Source organism: Chaetodon auriga, chromosome 13 (assembly GCF_051107435.1).
Source record: "Chaetodon auriga isolate fChaAug3 chromosome 13, fChaAug3.hap1, whole genome shotgun sequence".
Taxonomy (NCBI): domain Eukaryota; kingdom Metazoa; phylum Chordata; class Actinopteri; order Chaetodontiformes; family Chaetodontidae; genus Chaetodon; species Chaetodon auriga.
In genome coordinates this window covers 20582533-20604000 of record NC_135086.1, presented here as the reverse complement: position 1 = coordinate 20604000, position 21468 = coordinate 20582533, and the positions used below count along the sequence as shown (strand labels likewise).

General features: G+C 42.7%; 1 protein-coding gene across 1 annotated transcript in view; it reads right to left on the bottom strand.

Annotated features, from left to right (window-relative positions):
• Positions 1–351: 351 nt before the first annotated feature.
• Positions 352–21468, bottom strand: part of pdia5 (protein disulfide isomerase family A, member 5) — a 61606-nt gene continuing 40489 nt past the window's right edge. The window contains exons 12-17 of the mRNA XM_076747222.1: positions 17788–17858; positions 16870–17033; positions 15974–16104; positions 11877–11947; positions 5915–6049; positions 352–2272 (exon numbers count right to left, since the gene is read on the bottom strand). Coding sequence (XP_076603337.1) covers positions 2192–2272; positions 5915–6049; positions 11877–11947; positions 15974–16104; positions 16870–17033; positions 17788–17858 — 653 coding nt within the window. The 3' untranslated portion in view covers positions 352–2191. The remainder of the gene's footprint in view (positions 2273–5914; positions 6050–11876; positions 11948–15973; positions 16105–16869; positions 17034–17787; positions 17859–21468) is intronic.

The following is a 21468-nucleotide window of genomic DNA, read 5'->3' as shown; positions in this document are numbered from 1 at the left end:
GGCTCCTAAACAAAAGCAAATGGACACAGTTAACAAAAGCTCATTGGGTCCCCTCGAATGGACAATGAACACCTAATTACAGCGATATGTCTACAAGTAACTGAAGAGCACTCTTTCAAAATGCTCCTGCATACCATGAAATGTAAAGTTACATTGAACACTGAACACAAAGAAGTGTTTGGTGCCAGCCAACATGTGAGACCGGTTTACCTGGAATGAGTCCGTTCAGAATCACCATGACGCTTGATGAGAAACGCTTCAGTAACATCTACTGACTACATCTTATTCAATACATGTTGTCATGATAAAGCACAGAAGAAGGAAAATTCTTTTCTTTTCTTTTTTTTTTTTCGGGATACAAATGTAAACAATATTTAATTTGGTGACCTAAGGGCTCAAAATTATTCAGCTGGAATGCTAAATTACAAACAAACTAGTTCCCTTTAATTGTGTTTCGCTATCCCTGAGAACCTTATTCATAATGAAAGAAACCAAAGTCTTGAATAATAAAACACAAGTTCAGCTACAGATAAGCCTTTAAATATTTATAATGGCCGAAGCGTGGGAGCTGAAAACACACAGCGTTAAAAAAAAAACAAAAAAAAAAAAACAAATTGCCACAAAAGTAATGATGATGGCTCCAAATCGATGATATGCTGCCAGAGGTGGGAAGCGGGCCAGAGCCTTCACTCACAAATTACTCCTCGGATGTACTATGAAGTCATCCCTGGGAATTTGATGGAGGCCATGGAAGAGCACTGTCCAAGCTGAGCAGCTGCAGGCCAAGGAAAGGCAGACACAGACTGAGAGCAGACTGTCCAGAGTGCTGTCGTTTTGGCTCCTTGGTGTCATTCAGTTCAGCAGAGAGTGGCAGAAACTCATAGGTATAAAACAGACTGGGTACCGTTAACCAAAAACCTTGAGTGTACAAAGCGTACACCGGAGGACTGTCCCTGAACAAGGTGTGAACGCACAGGGGAATGTGGGAGATTGGGTGGAATCCATGATTACTTCAGTGCACGGAGGGAAGGTGAATGTTTCGGACATTTTATCATCAACATGCAATATTTAGCCACCCGACGCGAGCATGTCCCATGCTTATGTAAATGAGCCCGACCCCTGTTAAAACATTGATGCAAATCAGATTCTGAATGGACAACAGAGGAGGACGGACGTGGAAAACATCACTCCAGCTGTGGATGCTGTTAATATGTGAAAATGTACGGAACGTGAAAATATCAAGGGCGACGCGCAAGAATATTTGGCATTTCATGTTGTTGTTGTTTTTCTTCTCCTTGGACCTGTTCTGGTCCATGACTCGCAAGGGCACCAGGCCTCTGATTCTCCTCCACGGAACGTTTCCTATTTCTGCAATTCCAGCTATTTTTAATCTTCATATTGTTAAGGCCACAGTTTTAAGCAAACGAATATTTGCAAGTCCTTTCATAAAGCAAAACTAATCATGAGAGCCCAGAGGCATCCAGAACTTTGACCCTTTGGCCAGGATTTCACAAACTGCTACAGCACCTTATTACCGACCGTAGCGCCTCAAATTCCACTGTCGAACTGATCTGTGAGGAGAACGAGACATTCTGGATGCTTCTGGGCTTTAGACGTGAAGGTTCTGTTCAAAAACACTGGAACCAACAGGTGTGTGTCAATAATCACAATGCGTCTCTTCTAGAAACAGAGCAGGGTTGATGGGACTGGATTCGGACCCCCCTGTGGAGTGATTGACAGTGCAGCCTCCACTTTTAACTGATGATGTCCACCCCCGCCCACCACCACGGGTGTTAATCAGTCACACAGACCCCCACAGGGCTAAGCAGGGGTCAGTATTGCATAGATACAGTATAGGGTGTAGCTTTTCACATATGCAGTCACAGTGTCTGGAAAAAAAACAAACAAACAAACAAACAAAAAAACAAACAAAAACCCTCTTTTTTTTTTTTTTGTCTGCGTATTTTCTGCCCATCAGAATATCCATGAAAAAGAAGTCTCAAGTGGTCGGTCTAACTGTAGGTACTCTGTTGGTATTATTACAAATGTGATCACCATGGTATAAAAAAATAGCCTTTCGCTGAGGTCATCAAGTCTCCCACGTCAGTGCTGATTGGGCCCTTGCCAGGGTCAAGGGTCACAGTGCAATGACAAACTGTGCAGTGCAACGCCCCCTCCCTGCACGCCGCCCTCAGAGCTCCTCCTTCTTCTTGACAACCTTTTCCTGATCTCGTCCTCTTAGGCTGCGCATGAAGCCCGTGAAGCCCGCCTCCTGTGGAGAGGGGAGGACAGTTCCAGAATCAGGTTTTTACTGATCATTTCACAACTTGAAGCAATTAATCAGTCTTGAAATGTCTTTCTAATCTCACAGAGATCACACTCCCGTCATCAAACATTATCTCAACTTTGCCTGACAGCGTGGAGATAAGAGAAGTAAACACAGAATGCAAACACTGTTGCTCTGTTCAAGGTCAGCGTGCTTAGTCCGATCCAATATATCAAGATCTGCCCGCATTATTCTCTGCTGCCAATTGTCTGTTGCTCCACTTGAAGTTGGGGTAAGCAGTGGACATGACCCTGGCCCTCTTTGCCATAAATAATTCAGTTATTCAGTATTTTTGTCTGCTTGTACTATCACTCCTCCAGAGAAATATTCTTGTTATGAAAAAGTACAGCCAACATCCATCTACGTGAATGCTGGCTCTACACAATGAAGAAGTGTACCTCATGAGTTCACACAGACAGTGAAAACAACAGTGAGGATGTTAACCTGGTCACTGATAATACGTCACTTTGATTCATTTTCAGGATATGATGCTTCAGTGGAACACACAGAAAGCTGATTCTGAATATATATGAATATATGAGACATATCATAAATATAAAACACAATCAGGGACTGATTCACATAACTGTGTCACAATCACTCCAGCATGCTCATAATCACCACTGTGGGCTGGGGCGTCACGTACCCCTGTAAAGCTGAAAGAAAGCTGACTTGTTGCCCTCAGTGTTCAGAGTTAAACCCACTCCAAAAGGCTCTGGATGTGTATCATTCACAGAAAACCTCCTGTGTCTCGTCTGGATTTCTGTCAACAGCAACAGTGAACACAGCAGCTGTGAGCGCGGTGCCAAAGCTTTGGGTCCGTCCTGCAGGTCCGGCGGGCTGCCGCTGTTTCAGCCCTGAATGTTCTGAGCCCAGAACTGGTGTTTTAATGTAACACAGTGTCAGAGACAGGTGGTGATAGTGCTGCACTCAGCAGAGGTGTGCACACGGCTCCAACGAAGAAAACCAACACTCATGGATTTTACGTCTTATACTTTTCTATAGTACTGCATCTATAGCATAATCCACTGAAATGTCCATCAAAATACAGCTATGAGTGCGACTCAGGCACGACTGGAACACGATTAATGCCTGAGTCTCGGATCTTGCAGGATTCAGCACTGTTTTTGTTTGTTGTGCACAGCTGGCTGCGTGTCAGATTCTTTCCTTTGAGTTTATTGAACACCTGCAGCATTACACAGCAGCTGAAACGAGAAGTCCACCTTTAAACTGAGAGAGCGATGCGCGCCTTTATGCATGTGGCACAGCAGCCAAAGCTTTGGTCTGCTGCACATCCACACAGGTCAGCTGGTACACACAGATTCCTGGCTTACACTGTGGAGTTGTTTGTATTAAAGCAGCCTTTATGGATGATTGATGACTTGCATCAGAGCTGTCAGAAGAGTTTTTTAAGTATCTCAAAGTCCAAAATGAGCCAAAATGTCACCCCACACACACTTAGTCATACACCCAGTTCACCCTGGGCTGCCAGTGTTGTAACAGCTGTGCACACCGATCTACTTCACACCTAATGTTAGCATATGCTGATAATGCATCATGGCCTCCACCGTATTAGACCACGGATATCCAAAATGGCTATATTATATTCTCAATGCCCAACTCTCCATTGTTTTGGAGGATGATAAGCCCATATGTTGCACTGTAAGTAGCAGTGGTTGATCAAGGTCTTGTAGTTGGTGATGTAATCCACTTTTCTGGTGAACTACTCTGAGTTTATGGCAGTTTCTGTGGTTTTGGTTGACAAACTGTATATCTGTGATTTGGTCTTAGTAATACTCAGGGGTGGAAGAAGTACTCAGATCCTTTACTTAAGTGAAAGTTGAGCTGTCAAAGCTTTATTTAAGTTTTTATTTAAGTTTTACTTAAGTAAAAATATGGATGTATAATCAAAAGAATTGACTTAAAGGATGAAAATAAAAGTGCTCCTAATGCAGAAAAATGGTCCCTGTCAATGCTGGATTAACATTACTGCTGCATTAATGTGTGTGCTGCGTTTCACTGCTCATAGTATCTCTAAAAAATCAACGTTTCATGAGCTCAGAATAAGGATTCAACTTTGGGACGATGCGCTTTCCAGCTGACCCAAGAGGCTTTTAAAACACAGAACACTTAAACCTTCACTTTATCACAAACATTCAAACCCAACATGCTTGGAGCTACATGGTTTTCATTGGAGGTATGAAAAAATGTCATCTGAAAAGTAACTATGTAGTGGAGTAGAAGTGTAAAGTTGCTTACAATGGAAATACTCAAGTAAAGTACAAGTACTTTGAATTTACACTTAAGTACAGTACTTGATTAAATGCACTTAGTTACATTCCTCCACTTGTAATGCTTTTGTTTGTTTGTTTACATGAGAAGTAATAGTGAGTCCTCATGATGAATCTGGCTCCTCTGAGCAGCTCTCACAATCCCACTCTTCATTTAGGAGGCTGGACACAAACATCACTCACATTTACACGGCCAAACAGTTCCATTAATGCTGGAAATAAAACTCAACCTTTTATAACCGTTGTCTTTTAACTGACTTAAAGTTGTAGTAAGTATGGCGGAGCAACAGCCACCCGCAAAGGAGAAACTGCCCAAACCGCCGCTGCCAACAACAGCATATACGGCTAAGACAACAAATAACCAGAAAGCTAATATGGTGATTGTTACAGTGACACTCCACAGCGTGTACGGTATGTGAGCGACTGTGATGTAGCGGCTGGGCAGAGTTAGCTTGTTTCCGATGCTAAGGATAATGTTACTGGTTGTCATGGCGGCCGCACAGACGCTGCAGGGAGGAGGGGCTTGGAGGCAGGGCATGAGTGCAGCGGAGAGGGAGGAGGAGTGACGTGAACTTGTGTTGGTTCAAATTTTCAGGCTGTCTGCTCTCTTCTCCATCTTACCTACTGCAGCTTTAAGTGTGGACACTGGGAGAAGATAATCAGAATTTCATACGACTTTACTTGATTGATTTAGAGCAGGGACTCGACTTGCTTGACTCTCACCACAGTAACTTCAGACTTGCACATGTGACTTACTTCCATCGTCCATGTTAACATCCTGTATGATTCTGCAACATCATACATTTCAGGGACAGACACTTCCTGTGTAACTTTGTTCTACGTTCACTTGCATTGCAAAAAAAAAAAAAAAATATTAAAAAACACCTGTGGAGAGACTGGCTTCACACATTGAAGGACTGATTTAAAAATCAAATGTGTGCCACCTCCATCTGCTCTGACTTTTGAGGCTCAGTTAAGAGGCAAAAACATTTCAATTCTGAGCCCACACACACACTCCCTCGTTTTTTTTAACTGACAGACTCTCCATGATCCTTGAAATAAATTGGCCAAATTGGTGTTTTAATTAGGCTTTGGGGAATCCCTGGGGTGAACAGGGAGCTATGTATGCTAGCCACTTACTTTAGCATACACACTGATGCTGTATGTTGTTTGTTTTGAGTAACTAAACCAGTTTAGATTCTTCGTATGTGCTGAGTGTGTTAACAGTTTCAGACACTGTAAGTGACACATGCGTAAACAGAGTGTGAAAGCAGGTGAGATGTGCAGTGCCACTTACCCCACGGTCTCCATTGTATTTTTCCACAAACTTGCCATAGTTGTAGTAGTTAAATGTTGGGTAGCCTTCCACGCCTTCCTGCTTACAGAGCTCGTGGTTCTGTCCTTTTGTACAGTCCACAGCAGCGTACACAATCTGAGGAAACACAGAGCAGCCACCCTCAGTCGGATTCATACAGCACATATACAAGCATATATGCAACGTGGAGCGAAGGAGCTCACACGCTGCCACACCAGACTCCTTTAATCTATGTTTAAGGAAAAGTTACACAACGGAAACTTGGTGGTTATTTACTCTGATGAACACAATGCTAACCATGACGAAGTGTAATGTAGGTACTCATTTGCCCTGTCTGAGGATGATCTGCAACATCTTACGCCTCCTAAAACCTACTGAAAGCAGTTTTATAGAGGATTTAGCTCATATTCTATTATCACATTTCCCTGTTTAATTGTTCCGTAACAATGATTTTAATTCACACCTGGCACTTTTATTGTTTGGGTTCAATTAGTTATCGTTTCACTGCCTCTTCAGCACTCACTATATTTTTGGAACAAATGAACTTTATTATAATTGTAGATCAACACCACAGAAACTGTACACACAGGATACAACAAGATAACGTTAACAGAGAACTCAATATTTATTAAGTGTAAAATGGCCATTTACAATGTGTGCGTTCATGTATTCAGCTGTTCTGGCAATAAAGAGGCGCAACACATTCTCCTTGTCCACATTTAGATTACTAGTTCCTCTTTCCAGGTTATAAAAAATGACGGATGCATTTCTCTTCAGCTAAAACATTTGGAGTGGGTGGTGGTGGTGGTGGTGGCAGCGGTGGGGGGGTGGGTGGGCACAACAATCATTCCCACATAAAAACAAGGGAGATTTATGTTGCGAGGGTCTTGCATCGATTAGTGACAAGCAGCCCCAATGAGGCGTAAATGCCGCCTCACTGATACATGACTCACTCAGCGTGTCCTTTTGGACAGCTGAAATGTCACCCTCTCTCGGGGTGCTGAGCGCTGCACATTGAACTTGTCACTATCAAATAATCGCTGCCCGTCCATCTGTCTGCTGGAGCCGAATGTGGAAATGACAGATCTGCTGCAGAAGGAGAACACATCACACGCCTTTTCTGCTTGTCCAATCGTGACGCAACGCTCAAAACTTCTCGACATAATTACAAAATACAAGCAAATCTTGTTTTTCGTCACAGGCAAACACAAATTCTGAAAATCAGCCAACACAAAGGGAGGTTAGGGACAGAGCCTATAAAGGGATATTCTTCTTCTATGGTCTGTTAATCAGGTGTCTTAAAGTAGGCCTCAGTGTACTCCCACAACAAGAGGATTTCACGGACTTGCTGCAAGCTTGTATATTCAGCAGGACTGAGGTGTTTCACCTCTGAAAAACCAGAAGAGTCGACAGAAATTTAGCTGACAACACTGCATAAAATCATCCCATTCTTCATGGTCCTGGCCTGTTCAGATCAGTGATTGTTTTGTTTTTTTTTATTTGACCACCTCTAAGTTAGGACATCTTGAGAAACAGAGTACTTAAGCAGCAGCAGGAACAGTAGCTGCATGAGGGATGTAATGTAACTACCAGCTCCATCCGACCGCTCATCCCTGCGTGTAATCAATCAGAGCTGCTGTGAATTGACGGGAGAAAATGAAGCCATAGAGTCATTGTTCTTCAAAGGTCTGCAGCCAATTCCATTATCGATCCATTTTCGAGTGAAAGGGGACCCCACATCATGTCATTGATTCAATAATTTTCTCAAAGAATTTCTGAGGAGCAGCATATTACCAGCTGGCTTCCTCTCAATCCACCGGCGTCACACTGAAGAGCAGAGGAGTAATCGAACTGTACTGTTCAACTCAGGATTGGTTCTGACTCTCCTTCTGCTTTCATTTATGTATTCTAACACGCATCGAAGTTGCCATACAGGCCCCTCCGCGCTCAATTAAAACCCAACATTACTTTCAAAAGACCACAGAAAATTTCTGCTGAACAGAAAACAAAAAATATATGGCCTTAAAAATGGTGAATGAGTAATGTGTGTGATATGATTGTGTGTTTCATGTGACACAGTTCCTGTTGGAACGGGATGTTGGGGTGGATAATTACAATTTGTTTTTAAGAATGGGGACCGATTTCATAGCTTTGGCCATCCTTTGCACTAGTTATGATCGCACTGTGCACTCATTAAAATAATTGCTGAAATGTGGAACGCAGTAAATGTATTAACAAAGATGACGTGAGGAACTTGGCTGTTCTGACTGAACAAGCCGACAGTTTAGCCAAAACATTCTACCCATTGCACATGGAGGTAAAAACAACAACAAACAAACACACGTCTACAGCAAGTACGGTCAGTCAGACCTGAAACAGGAAGTCCGTCTGGAAAGTGTTGCGGATGTTTATGCAACAGACGGTTTGGGTAATAATTTTACTGCATATGTCTGGATATATTTCCAAAACTATTAGAATCATGTCAAAATATGGTTGTGCCTCGCTGAAGCCTCGTCATCTCAGCTGTGCATTTACTATGTGCTTCTAAATTGGAAAGAATTCATATGCTACTAATACGTACATTTGGACTGAAATAACATCATGAACATGGCAGTTTCTAATCAATAACAGAAACTGAATATTTCCACACAGTGTTGAAATCAGAAAACATTACGTTAAGCTACAGATAAAACTAAAGAAACATCAAACGCTGAATCAACAGAACAAAGCTGTATCAACACACATGAACATCATCCATCAGACACAGGAAACTGCCGCCCCGGGTGCCCCATAACGACCGCTTCCTGGATGAGCCTAAGTCGCTACATGTGTCAGAAATATGACGACTCCGCATCACAATCCACAGTCACGGCTAGTAGTAGTCCACTGAAATAACCTACAAGAGGCTTTGCTTTGTCACTACAGAACTCTACTACATCCTAAACTGGATTTTAAGATGTGTGCCGTGTATTACGCCATCTCACGCCAATAACAAAAATGAAAAACAATTCATGTATCTGCCCTGTGATTCAGATCCGCTCCAACACTGAATGGGTTCCTCTTTGGCCTATGCTAGACCCCCCCCCCCCCATAATTCTGCCAAGCTAAAAACACAATGTCCTTGACGGAGGTAATAAAACAAGGGATTTTTTAGCTTTACTGGCATATCAGCGGGGAAGAAAAGGAAACTTTTTGTTTAAACCCGCTGTCCTACTGTGTCACATTAAACATTCATTGTTTTCCAGGACGTGACAATGTTCCAGGAAGTTAAAGTGTCTGTTTAACAGGGAGTTTAAGTGTGCACTGCGGAGCATTATGTACAAAATGTGATGGATGACACTATATCCCTACAGTACATGCTCAGTAACATAACTTTCATTTAGGTCAGGATGGGAATGAAAAGACTATTTTTTCATGATAGCCTTATGGCCACCGTGACAGGTCAGTATATTTCGGTACAGTACTTCAGCTTCCCAGGTACTGTAGCAGTACGGAGCCAGGTCATATTGGGTAAATCCTTCAAATAAATAGAATCCTCTGATGAAACAGTGTTCTTATTACAGTGGCAACAGACAGTTTTTGGAAACAAGCAGTTCCAGCCAATGTGGCCCTTTAATGCTGCTATTGATTAGAATTTGGGGAAAAAACAAACAGCTCAGGACAAGGCCTGTACACGGCTCCCCCGCTGTCTATACAGCACAGAATGTGCAGTTTTAATTGTTTGCATCTTCAAAGCTGGAGCTAAGCTTGTGTTTGTCTTTGGTAAATGAGGCGAGGGCAGCTAATAGACTGTGATCAACACCGGCCTGGTACAATACACTGGGGCTCGGCTTTATAAATAGAGAGGATTGCCAAGTAAACACATGCCCAGTTCTCAGATTTACTCTGTTCAAACACAACTTCACACCTCCACTGGCCACTGGAGGGACGACGAGAGGGAGGAGATCTTAAACTTCTGCATTTATATAACCTTCACAGATATGAGGGTCCCCCGGTTTGGCAGCTTGTGAGGGTTTCATCATGAGGATCCTGATCCAAACATCACAGCTGAATGGTGAAGCAATGCCAAAGTGCCTTAAGCTGTTGTGGCCGCTAGATGCTGGATCTAAAAAAAAAAACCAATCTCCGGCTGTTCTGAAAGTTCTAACTTTTCTCTAAAAATACAAAGTCGATATTTCTTCCATTAGGTGGTCAAGGTCTCAGTAGTTTTTTGTTTCTTTGTGACCGTTTTGAGACTCGTTGCTCCATTAAGGATTTATCAAAACTTATGTTTGTTTGACTGACCAGTGTCTCATGTATCCCCATTTTCACACGCAGTCTATCCGTGAAATGTTAAGGAACATTTCCAGCATGAGGTCAGGGGTACTGGCAAGTTTCCACCTCACGACCTCGTAACATTTCAGGGAAAATGCTGGTGTGGCTGTGTTGTGAATAAAAGTAGTAACACTGTGGGGGTTAAGCTAGTAATTTACCAGGAACTGTGTGTGACAGAGGCTCATGAGTCAAACAGCCTATGTTACAAATATCATTTCTTCACAAGATTAACAACATTTATTTCATGTTGTGGAAGACAGACAGTTATTTTTTTTTTTGCTGATGATGTATGCCTGCATTTCAGGAATCGACACGGACATGGAGAAGTTCTTGAAGTTGCAGCCGAAGGGCAACACTCAACGCTGTGTACAAAAACATTTTTAGCTCATCTGTTGAGGTTTTATGTAATCGAGAAATGTTACAAATGATTGCGTCAGGAAAGTGGATGAATAAATTGTCGAGGACGCGTCACAGTTTCACACCATCTGACAATGATTTTGAAAAATTCCACACAAATGAGAGAGCAACGTTGCCTGAGCACTACTGGAACAAAGCAGCGTTCACAGTAAGCATCGTGAACGAATCGAAATGTTAAAATACGACATTTCTTTAAGGTGATATGATAAATCATAGCTCAGAGTTGTGCAAGTGACCAAGTTTTTTCAGTGTGTGTGTGTGTGTGTGTGTGTGTGTGTGAGAGAGAGAGAGAGAGTGAGTCACACAATTATGGAGGTTTGGAAATACTGAGGCTTGCAGTCAGAGGGTATTAAGAGGAAGAGCAGGAGTGGGAGTATGTCGGGACATGGGTCCTGAGGGAAAAGTAATGAGAGGGAGTAGAGATGATGGAGGATGAGGAGGAGTGTGTCCTGTTATGATTGCAAGAACCTCCAATAACCCCTGAGCCCCAAGTGTGCCGAAAATTTGATGAGACTGTGTGGACCTTAGCTAAGTGGTCAAATTCCTAAGTGACACGCCGAGACAAATAATAGGAATGAGGTGGAAGGGGTTGGTGAAGTTGGAGCGTGAGCCTTCAGGATACCTCTGTTTAAAGGTCTTATCAGCCATTCTGAGGATGCAATATGAGGCTACGATCACTCTGCAGGCCTCCGTGCTAATTTCACAATAGCCGAAACTCTTATCTGACACCTATTGAGCTGTCAGCAAAGGCCAAAAAGCCTGTGTGCTGAGAACAAAAGATACAGGAACTGATCATAAAGTGTCGTCATATCTGACCATTACAGTCCATGACTGACAGTGTACAGTCCATATTGCAGACATGTTAGATTGAATGATGTGTGTAGGTTGTTAAACACAGAATATAACACAATATTAGAACACAGTTGTAGGACAGCTTGGAATAGTTCGAAGCATGTCTTTTTTTTTCCACTTTTAACAGTTTCTCCCTTCATCCAGTCTTTTTGTGCTAAGCTAGGCCAAACACGTCCCGCTCCCGACATTTCACCGGACAGAGATGAAATCAATATTGAACCTCTCTTCTAACTGTGGGTCATGACAGAAAACTAGTATCATTACTTTAAGTGCCAGCTTGAGTTTGGCGGATCCTTGCTACACAATACTGCGTGGTGCAAATGTGTGTATGTCATTGATAGTGTGAACAAGCAACACTAACCTTGCGGTCCTCTTTGAAGAGCTCTGCCGCTGTGGTGAAGTGGGGAATAGAGCTTTTACAGTGTGGACACCCTGGAAGAGGAGAGCAGAAAGAAGGGACGTTATTACTCATAAAGGTTTAGCTTCATTTCCTAAACCAGAGCCGCACTGTCCATCAGTGTTCAAAATGCTGAACGAAATGAGTGAATCAAAGAGAAAACAAAAATACGAGCAGCTACAGTCCCTCAGACTGTCAGACTGGATTGATGCTAGACTCCCAGCCTGCAATATCCCAGTCCACCCCGTCCTAAACAGCTCCAAACACAGGTACTAACATGTACACATTCACAGATACAAACACAATTACGTCCATACATCATTCACTCAGCCTCAAACACGTCCATAAAGTATGTGGCTTTTTCACAATCCTGCAGTTATTCAGAGGTTTACGCCACATTAGAGATGGTTCACTAGCATGTTATGAGAGACTATAAATCTCTTTATTGCTGTCATAAATACAACCTCCCTGGCTCTCTCCGCTCCGGCTGCCATCCACATGCAGTACGTCAATACCTACACAAATACACCTCTAGGTACCACAACATTTACAGACGGCAGGCGCAGTCCTGGTGGGTGGAAGCAAGATGATTCAACTACACGAGAGCTGACCAGGTCATCTGATAGCTATGAAGACTTTCTGACTCCAGCTCCATTTTGCTGTGTGCGCTGTTGCACTGCATTTGGAGCCAAGCGTAATAACAGTGATGACGTCTTATTCTTTTGAATTTCTGTTGAAGCTGGACTTCCTGCGGAGGCTGGTCTTGTGCTTTTCTGTCCATGACAATCACCTGTTGTTGTCACTGTTGGAGATGGGAAAGGTGAAAGAGGCAAGAACACCTTTTGTGCTGACAAATAGATTTTCTTAGAAGAAAAAAAAGCAGCTTGACAGCAGGGATCAAAGCAGAGTAAGGGTTAAATCACCAGTCAATCAGCCTGCGACAGAGAGTCACAAATACATTTCTAAGAAAGCCTGTGGATTATCTTTTTCCTTTTTCTCCCCATGTGTGACAGCTCTCCGATACCAATTCTGACGGAGGGGTTGGGATTTACATTTTCTAACTAACTGTACAGTAGGTACAGAGTTTATTGACTGTCTGGACGGGTTAGCTAATATGTGAGTACCCAAACGTGGCATTCAAACATGGGCGTTAATCTGCTGCTATAACAGCCTCTACTATTGTAGTTTCAGGCTTTTTAGCATAACAGATTATTAAAGCTAAGTTTCATCTTACAAATGGCATCATTATCAAAATGTATCAACCAAAATATATCCAGTTATCCACTGTTGACACTGGCCTGTTTCAACCCAGATCACACGATTTGTTTCCACAAGTCATTAAGAGCATTAATGATATTTTCGCGGTTGCGTGCATGCCCACAAGCGTCCACAAACACACCGATAAGTCCATCTTCAACTCACTTATGCATGAACTCTGCAAATGTTCATTTGGCTTCCTATTCAGAGCTGCCTCTCTAAGTCAGCATTCAGCAGCGCTCAGGAATCCATTTCCTGCTGAAGTAGCCTTTTAACTGCAACATTAAATGGCCTTTAAAGGTTCTGTCACAATTCTGAAAGTGGGATATCAAAAAACACAGCAGTGTGCCATGTGCTGCGTTTTGTCCTCACAAAAAAAGAGCAGATTGACCTGGCGGGCCACTGTAGCTGCTCTGAGTTTTCCAAAGAGGGGAAATGAGAGCAGATAAATGAATAGAGAGCAGGTAGCGTCACACCGCATGCTAAGCACAGGAAGATTTCAGACAGTACAGCGTGTGAGTCTCATCTCACATACTGTATGCTTCTGTCACGCAAGCTGCTAAAAGCACCTAAAAGGTAGGTCTGCTGTTGATAATGAGACCTGCCACGATCATTTCTCTCCTCCACCTGCATTTCCACTGGCCTTTCTCATGAGTACTGACAGAGACAGACAGGGAGGAGGAGAGGAAACAGACAGATGAACACAAAGAGACTGATGTACGTAAACAGCCTTGATTCTTCTGACTTTTCACCGTCGCTAATCAATAAAAATGTGTATATGAGAGAAGTGAGCACAGCAATATAGATAGAGCATTAAATACACCACACTGTTTTGTTTGGAACTGAGCATCACTTAACAGTACTTAGACAGATGACTCAAACTGGGTATTTAGTCAGTTTGACGATTTAATTTTAAATTTAACGCTGTATGTATACAAAGGGATTATTAACTGAGCATCGCCTGAGGTCAGGAAAGAGCTGGCAAGAGAGACGATGTGATGCAATTCAGCTTTAGTTTAGGTTCAGTAAAGCAGATTTGAGGCTTAAAGTTACCAACCCAAACCTCTGTCTAAAAAACTGATGGTTCTGTCTGAAGCATCTCCAGCACCAATGTCTTAGCGAGCAGCTGTATCTCATCAAATGCTCTATTTAACGCCAGCTTCCTCAGTGCGCCGGAGCCAGCGAGCAGGGTGCAGATGGGGAAGGCGGGGGTGCGAGGGCAGCAGGTTGTTGCTGCCTGATGTGCATCTGGAGAGGCTCTTTGTAGCGAGAAGCACCAAAGGGCCCAACAGAGGCAGCAGCCTCACTGCTGTGACCCGTCTGCCTTTGAAGCCCTCATCAGACACAAAGGGCAAAAAAACAGGGACAGAGGTGCAAGTGTGCGTCTATGAGTGAGCTGAAAATTAAGCAAGTTAGCCACTCTGTATTCCTTCTGTGTGTGTGTTGTGTTTGAGAACTCAGGTGAAGAGTGTCACAACACTGCATTTTTAAAGACATTTTTCAAAGATAAGCACTGTGATGGAGACTCTAGAGGGTTGGCTCAATTTATTCTACACTTAAAACTGAAGTCTGACTTCAGTTAGTCAGAGAACAGAAGAATTCAATTTCAGAAATGCAGGCCACAAAATCTGTGAATTGTTTGTGTGTGTGTGTCAGTGTGTGCATTCATTAAAGCTACCAACGAACTCGAAAACAACCACATCTGACATGTTATGTCTCGTTAATGCTTTATGGCCAACATGTTGCAAGGAATTGCCCATTTACACATCCAGTATTCATTTGGAGTCGTGTTTGTGACAACCTGGTGAATATAAGTCTAATTAGGTCAGTTTTGGTCTCTGCAAACTCCTGAGAAAAAAAATATCTGGCTCTTTAGCTGCTTGATTTTGCACTTTCCACACCAGCCAGCAATTAATTTGGTCTGTCTGTGGTTTGGTGCTGGGCAGGTAATGTACAGTGGGTTTATCAGAGCTGGGCACGTTGAAGAGACAGCAAATGTGCCGTAAAACTAAAACATTAGCTAAAAGAAGCTAAAAGCTCAGTAGAGATGTAGAGTTAGTGGTAATTCTCTGTGGGTTCATTACTTTGAAAACCTCTCATTACTTGCAATCATTAGATTCATTATCATTGTTAAGATGATTTATTAGTGGAACTTTAAAAGCCATTATCAGCTGTAGCTGTAACATGTCCCTGACCCTGCTGTAATTTAAACTGTCAGATGTTGCAGAGACATTCTGACAGGTCAGACTACAGCAGCTCATACTCAGCACTGCAGCATTTCAAAGGTCATTTTGTTGCTAACGTTTGGCAGCGGAGATTATTTTTTTCCAGGACACATTCTGGACACTTTTGCTTTTTCTCAGGATTCAATTAAAAGCTGCATTACAGGAACCATTAAACATGAGGCTGAACAGTGAATTGTTCTCTTTTTTTAACTTACACAAATCTATTCTCAGTCATCTGAATCATTCCTCGTCTCCCCATGGCTTAGGTGGGGTTCATATACTGCACTATTAAGAGTTTGACAGGCAGCTCTGAGCAGCATATGCTCACTGGTTTAAACCCAGGATGTGACTGCACCGGGTCCAACCATGCAGCGCTGTGATCAACAACTTCACACACACTTCAAATCTGAATCAAAATAGCCGACCACATGAATTTCAGCAGTTTGTGAAAAGTATCTAGTGCCAATGACAGAGCAGGCCCTCAGGAGTGACTCCAGACCTCTGTGCAGGGGGTAACTTCCAAACGATTTTGTGAACAGGTGTTAAGTAGAGATGATATGAATTAGTGTGGGCTCTTACAGGGAGCGTAGAACATAACAAGCGCGTGTTTTTTCTTCTTCAGTGCCTCTCGAAAGTCCTCTGATCCAAGATGGCTGACGCTGGAGGGCTTGTCCTCCCAAGATTGCTCTGGTGGAGGAGGTGCCTGGGGACTGCAGACATGAGAACAAATCAGAATTCATTATGTAGGTTATAAGGAGGGAAAAACACTGCTTTTGCATTTATTGTAAGTGGTAAAAGTACGGTAAGTAGAGATACAGAGCAAGCATATATAGTATTTACCCGCCTCAAAGAGAGAGACTTTACGAGTCAATGCCGTACTTCACCAATCGTTGTGTAAAACATAAATAAAAACAGAATGCATCATTTGGAAATGAACTGTGTTTTACAAAGTGTTCCTGAGTCCATGTAGTAATATTCTTTATCCAATCATGTGTTCACAAAGTGGTGAACGTCGCTCCATCCTCGCTTGTGAACGACTGAGTCTTTCCAGGATGCTCCTTTCATACCCAATCATGATACTATCACCTGTTACCAATCAACCTGTTTACCTGTGGAATGTTCCAAACAGGTGTTTTTGGAGCATTCCACGTCTTTCCCAGTCTTTAGTTGCTCCTGTCCCAACGTGTTAGAAACATGTTGCTGCATCAAATTCAGAATATATTTACAGAAATCAATGACGCTGATGAGGTCAGACATTAAACATATTGTCTTTGTACTGTTCTCAGTTGAATGTCATTAGCAAATGATCACATACTGTTTCATTTATGTTTTACAAAAGATAAATCAAAGTTAACTCTCATGCAGGTCAAAAGAGCGCAGCTGGAATGTTTAAGCTCAGGACTAAATGAGTTTGTGTGTGAGTGCGTTAACTGTTTGAAGTAGTGATCAAGTTGCCTGTTAAGTGTGTGACTCACTTGTGCATGAACTCGATGATCTTCTCTTTGCTTCGGAGCTGCGGCAGCGTGTACTTCTCCTCACCTTTCTCAAAATACTTAAGAGTTGGGAAGCCAGAGATCTTGAAACGGTCCCCCGCAGCCTTGTGTACTGTGGCATCCACTGCCGCCAACACGCCCGGACTCTGTGGAGAAATACAGTAACAACAGAAACCCTTAGTCACGTGGGTCTTTATTAAAATAATAACTACAGAATAATCTGTCCAATTAGACCAATGAAGGTCCCTTAGACTAAGCTGTTACATGACCCCAATTAACACCAACTACTTTAGAAACAATCCAAGCTCAACCTTTTCAAAGGAGCACACATTGTGTATATGAAGGCACTGCATTAGTAAAACTAGCAGCGAAGCAGGGAGGAGAAAAAATAAATGATATGCTGGGTCTTAAGGGCTCATGGTGAGAGAGAGTCCAGTCCATCCATATTAGATAATGGCCTAGCTTTTCCCATTGACCTCCAGTGCCGGGCAGAGAGCCACAAGGAGAAGGTCCAAGCATTGGGCCGGGGGGACGCGCGCAGATGAGATAATTGCTACAGTCACCAGGCAGGAGTTTTATAGGCCCTGCCCCTGGCCGGGGAGTGTTAGATTACCACAGAGGACAGAACGGCGAAGAGGAGAGGAGAGGAACACACCCGACTAATCAGAAACACATCGAGAGCCGGGCTGCAGGACAGGCCGACCAGTGCGTCAGCTGCATCGGCCAAAAGCCTTCACGCCAAGAGAGGGGATTATTATGATCCGTTAATGAGGTGCCGCTACACCCGTGCAGTCGTGTATGCTCATCCGAGTGTGAGATATGAAAAGTGAAGAAAACACGCAGGTCTGCAGAGACGCATGCTGTGCACATGTAAACACAAGCAAAGGTCATGGAACTTACATCTGCGCCGTGGTTGAGTATTTCAGCAGCTTCATCATACTCTGGCTTCATCTTCTTGCAGTGTCCACACCCTAAAGGATTCAAATCACACATTAGAGCCTGACCAGTGATGGATTTCTGATACTTGAGAGTCAAAAAACACTGATAACTAATCCTACAGTCAATTTTCAGTTCTTATTAAAAACTCTACACTAAACAAACATTGCTGGTATTAAAGGAGGTTATTAAAATGTTGAGACAAAGAAATGCACTGAGGCAGGACGTCTCACAGTTCAGTACGGTACATTTTAAACAGTCAACTTAAACATTTTAAACAGTGAACTTAAACAGTAAAACGTTTAAAACTTGAATATAGTAAAAAGAGGACAAGAAAAACGTGAACATAAAAGCTATAAAACACTTGTGTACAACTTTTTTATGTGTGGCCAACATATACATCAGTACCAACAAATCTATGATAAGCCAGTACCAGCCAATAACATGAGCCTACCATCCAAAGCAGTCACATCAGAGAGGGTAAATCAGACAGATGAGGGATCCACCTCTTAATCCTCCAGAAATATAAACAAGAAATAACTGTATGTTCCTGAAGAAATAACTTCCAGAAAACCATCAGTGAGAGCTTTGATGGTGCAATCTTTGCCCAACATTACGCCCTCAGAGCTGTCTTGTTGAATCAATGCATCAGCAGCTGTAATTCTCTGGTGTCTTGCTGCTTCACCCTGGTTTGTCAGTGGGTTTACTGCTGGCATGCTGAGGGTGAAACTATAAATGAAATGACAAGAGTCTCTCATGTTCACCAGGAGACTTCAGTCATGTCTCATTACTTCCTACATGTTTCATTCTCAGGCACGGCTGTGTGTCCGTGTCTGACTAAGCATGTTAGAGACAAACTGGGTATGAATGAGTGATGAGTTCAGCGGCGAAATAAGAGAAGAAGAAGACAGAGGTGGAGGTGTGGGTAGAGCTGGGCGATGTGGTCAAAATCAACATCGCTATATCGTTCACGATGTGTCATGTGTTGGCATTAACAATGTTTGGATTCATTTACATCATGACTTGTTTGGCACTCACAAGCACAGAAGTGTTGAAAGAAATGTTGCTGCACACTCTGCTGTGGAGGAGTTAGTTCAAGAAAAAAAAGTTAGTGAATGTGATAGTGTGAAAATGAGTTGGTTTTAATAATATATGTAATCTGACCTTAAAAAAACCCTCAGATCTGCATCAAAACACAACAATATGGACGCAGTGTAAGGGCTCTGTGACAGACAAGGCGGCTACGCAAAAGAAAACCAGTTCACCATCACCAGACAAACTGCACTGGCTCAGCCTAGCATAAGGACTGGTTTGCAGCTCGTACTCCTTGACAGAAACCACTGAAGCTGGTTTGTTTGGTTACAGGTATGATGGCAATCCAAATGATTCGAAAGTGAGGCTTCAAGCTTGGAGCGTTAATACACCAACATCCCCAAAAGCAATGTTTTTCAAAGACAGCACTCCCTCCTGATAACACAGCTCCTACATCATCTTCATCAGACTACTATGTCTCAACCAGACATATGCTTCTCTGCTGGAGCAGTTCATGATTGAACATTCTTCAGTATTTTGTCATACTGTCATTAAAGCGATTATTGCAAAAGAACCCTGAAGCATTGAGACTCGATTCTAAGGAAAACTAAACTAAATCTGTTACTTCATAACAATATTTTTCCTGTATCAATATCTATTATGACAATAACCAGACAGATGTTCAGCATTGATTTCACAATACGTGTAAAACAAACACTTGTTAAACATCTTTTTTTTTTTTTTAAATCTGATTCCACTGAGAGTCACTTAATAATAATATCAATTACCTCCCAGCTCTAGGCTGGGTTGTGGAGTGCAAAAATTCAGAGAATGCATTTTGTTTCATGACCAAAGTTCCCCATCAGCCAAATCCTGTACCTCTGTGTCCTTCCATAAAGAAGCAGAACAGCACTGGTGATGTGTTTGCTCTGCTTAAGTCTGCTGTCTGTATGCATGTGTGTGAGCACATGTGTGTGCAACTGTTCTTTTCAGGAAATGTGTTGCAGCTTCAAGCATCATGAATAAACTCCCTGCTTGGTGGAGGTGTGTTTAATATTGCATGAGCAGTGTGCGAACTGGCAAACATTTTATTTTGGGATCTAAAAGGAATTTCAAATACATAACGCAATATTTGTCTCAAACAATGTACTAGGTTTTTTTTTTTTTTTTTTTGTCTTAACACATAATGAATATGCCGTTTGATCAGGGATGAGCAGTGTGTGTGTGTGTGTGCTCACAGTGCTGTTGTGCACGGATGCATGAAACAAACTTGGTATATTTCCAAACCTGGTAAATTGCCCTTGTCAAAACAGTTCAGGAATTCCTTTCTTCAATACACAATGCAGGGCTGGCACAGGCTATAAATCAAGTGTGATATGACTCGTGTAAAAAAAAAAAAGAAAAAGAAAAAGCTGCTTCTTTTTCAACTCAGTCACTGTAGTGTGTGATCATCAGATTGTGTTTTGGCTTACCGGAGAAATGGAGGGAAAGGCCTTTGTCTGACCCTTCAAACTGATGAGTAAGAGACAAAACCCAACATCTGTCCTGTGCTATGCATCAGCCCTGCTTCACATTCAGAACAAGTGGTGCATGAGGGGCACGGTCAGTGTGTGTGTGCGTGTGTGTGTGGGCAGGGGCCTTATAGAGACACACTCAAATATTGCTGATTCAGACTGAGAGTGGAGCAAAGAGCTCCGAGTCAAAAGAACAAACAAACTGGCCACACATCACTGTAGCTGCAATAAAAAGACCACATGCTAAAAAGGAAAAAGACTGGAGCAACACTCTCTATTCGATATTTTGCTGTGCTTTCTTCAAACAACGTTGGCAGAGAGAAACTTTTGTTTTGGTCTGAGACATAATCAGATTCTGGGAAACGGAGCGTTCAGCTGGAGGGTTTGCCGCCGTAAGGAACTGCACGCAAACAACCCCTGCTGAGTGCTGCTCAGAGGACGGCGAGAAAGGCTGCGCAGAGGTGGACAGAAATGCAAGCTGATGGTGGTAGTCGGGAGACCATTAATCTCACTCTGACAGCAGGGCCATTAAGAAACTGCACTGAAGCAGCAAGACTGGGCATCAGTGTGCGTGCGTGAGACAGACAGGGAGAGCGGTGGTGGAATTGTGTGCAATAAATGTGGTGTCATGGTGTGAAATATGTGTTTGGTATGTGTCACTGGTATGAGGATATCTGTGTTGATGCTGCTTATTTTAGCTGCCTCCTCTTCATTCGAGTGTGTGTGGGTGACTGGCTGCTGTCCGCAGGGTGGGTCAAGTGCAGGACAAGTTTCTGTGAAGGTGTGACGCCACATGAGGACAGAGGGGACAAGTCTGCTTCCCGTACTGTTCAAACAGACGTCCACTCAAGCATTTTCTCTTGGTTCAGCGTAAGGATGGTGAAAAAAGTTGATCCTGAGTTACTCAGTCATGACAACTAACTGATGACTTTAATGTCATTAGTGACATTAAAATCATCTCTGCACATTTGCTCCAGATTTCCAGAGTTATGACCCAGCAGTGCTATCAGCTCTTTTCACTGGAAATCAGGTAAAGTCAGCCTGTTAACTAAAGTCATACATGTAGTACACTATATGATACCATTGGTCATTATTTGCA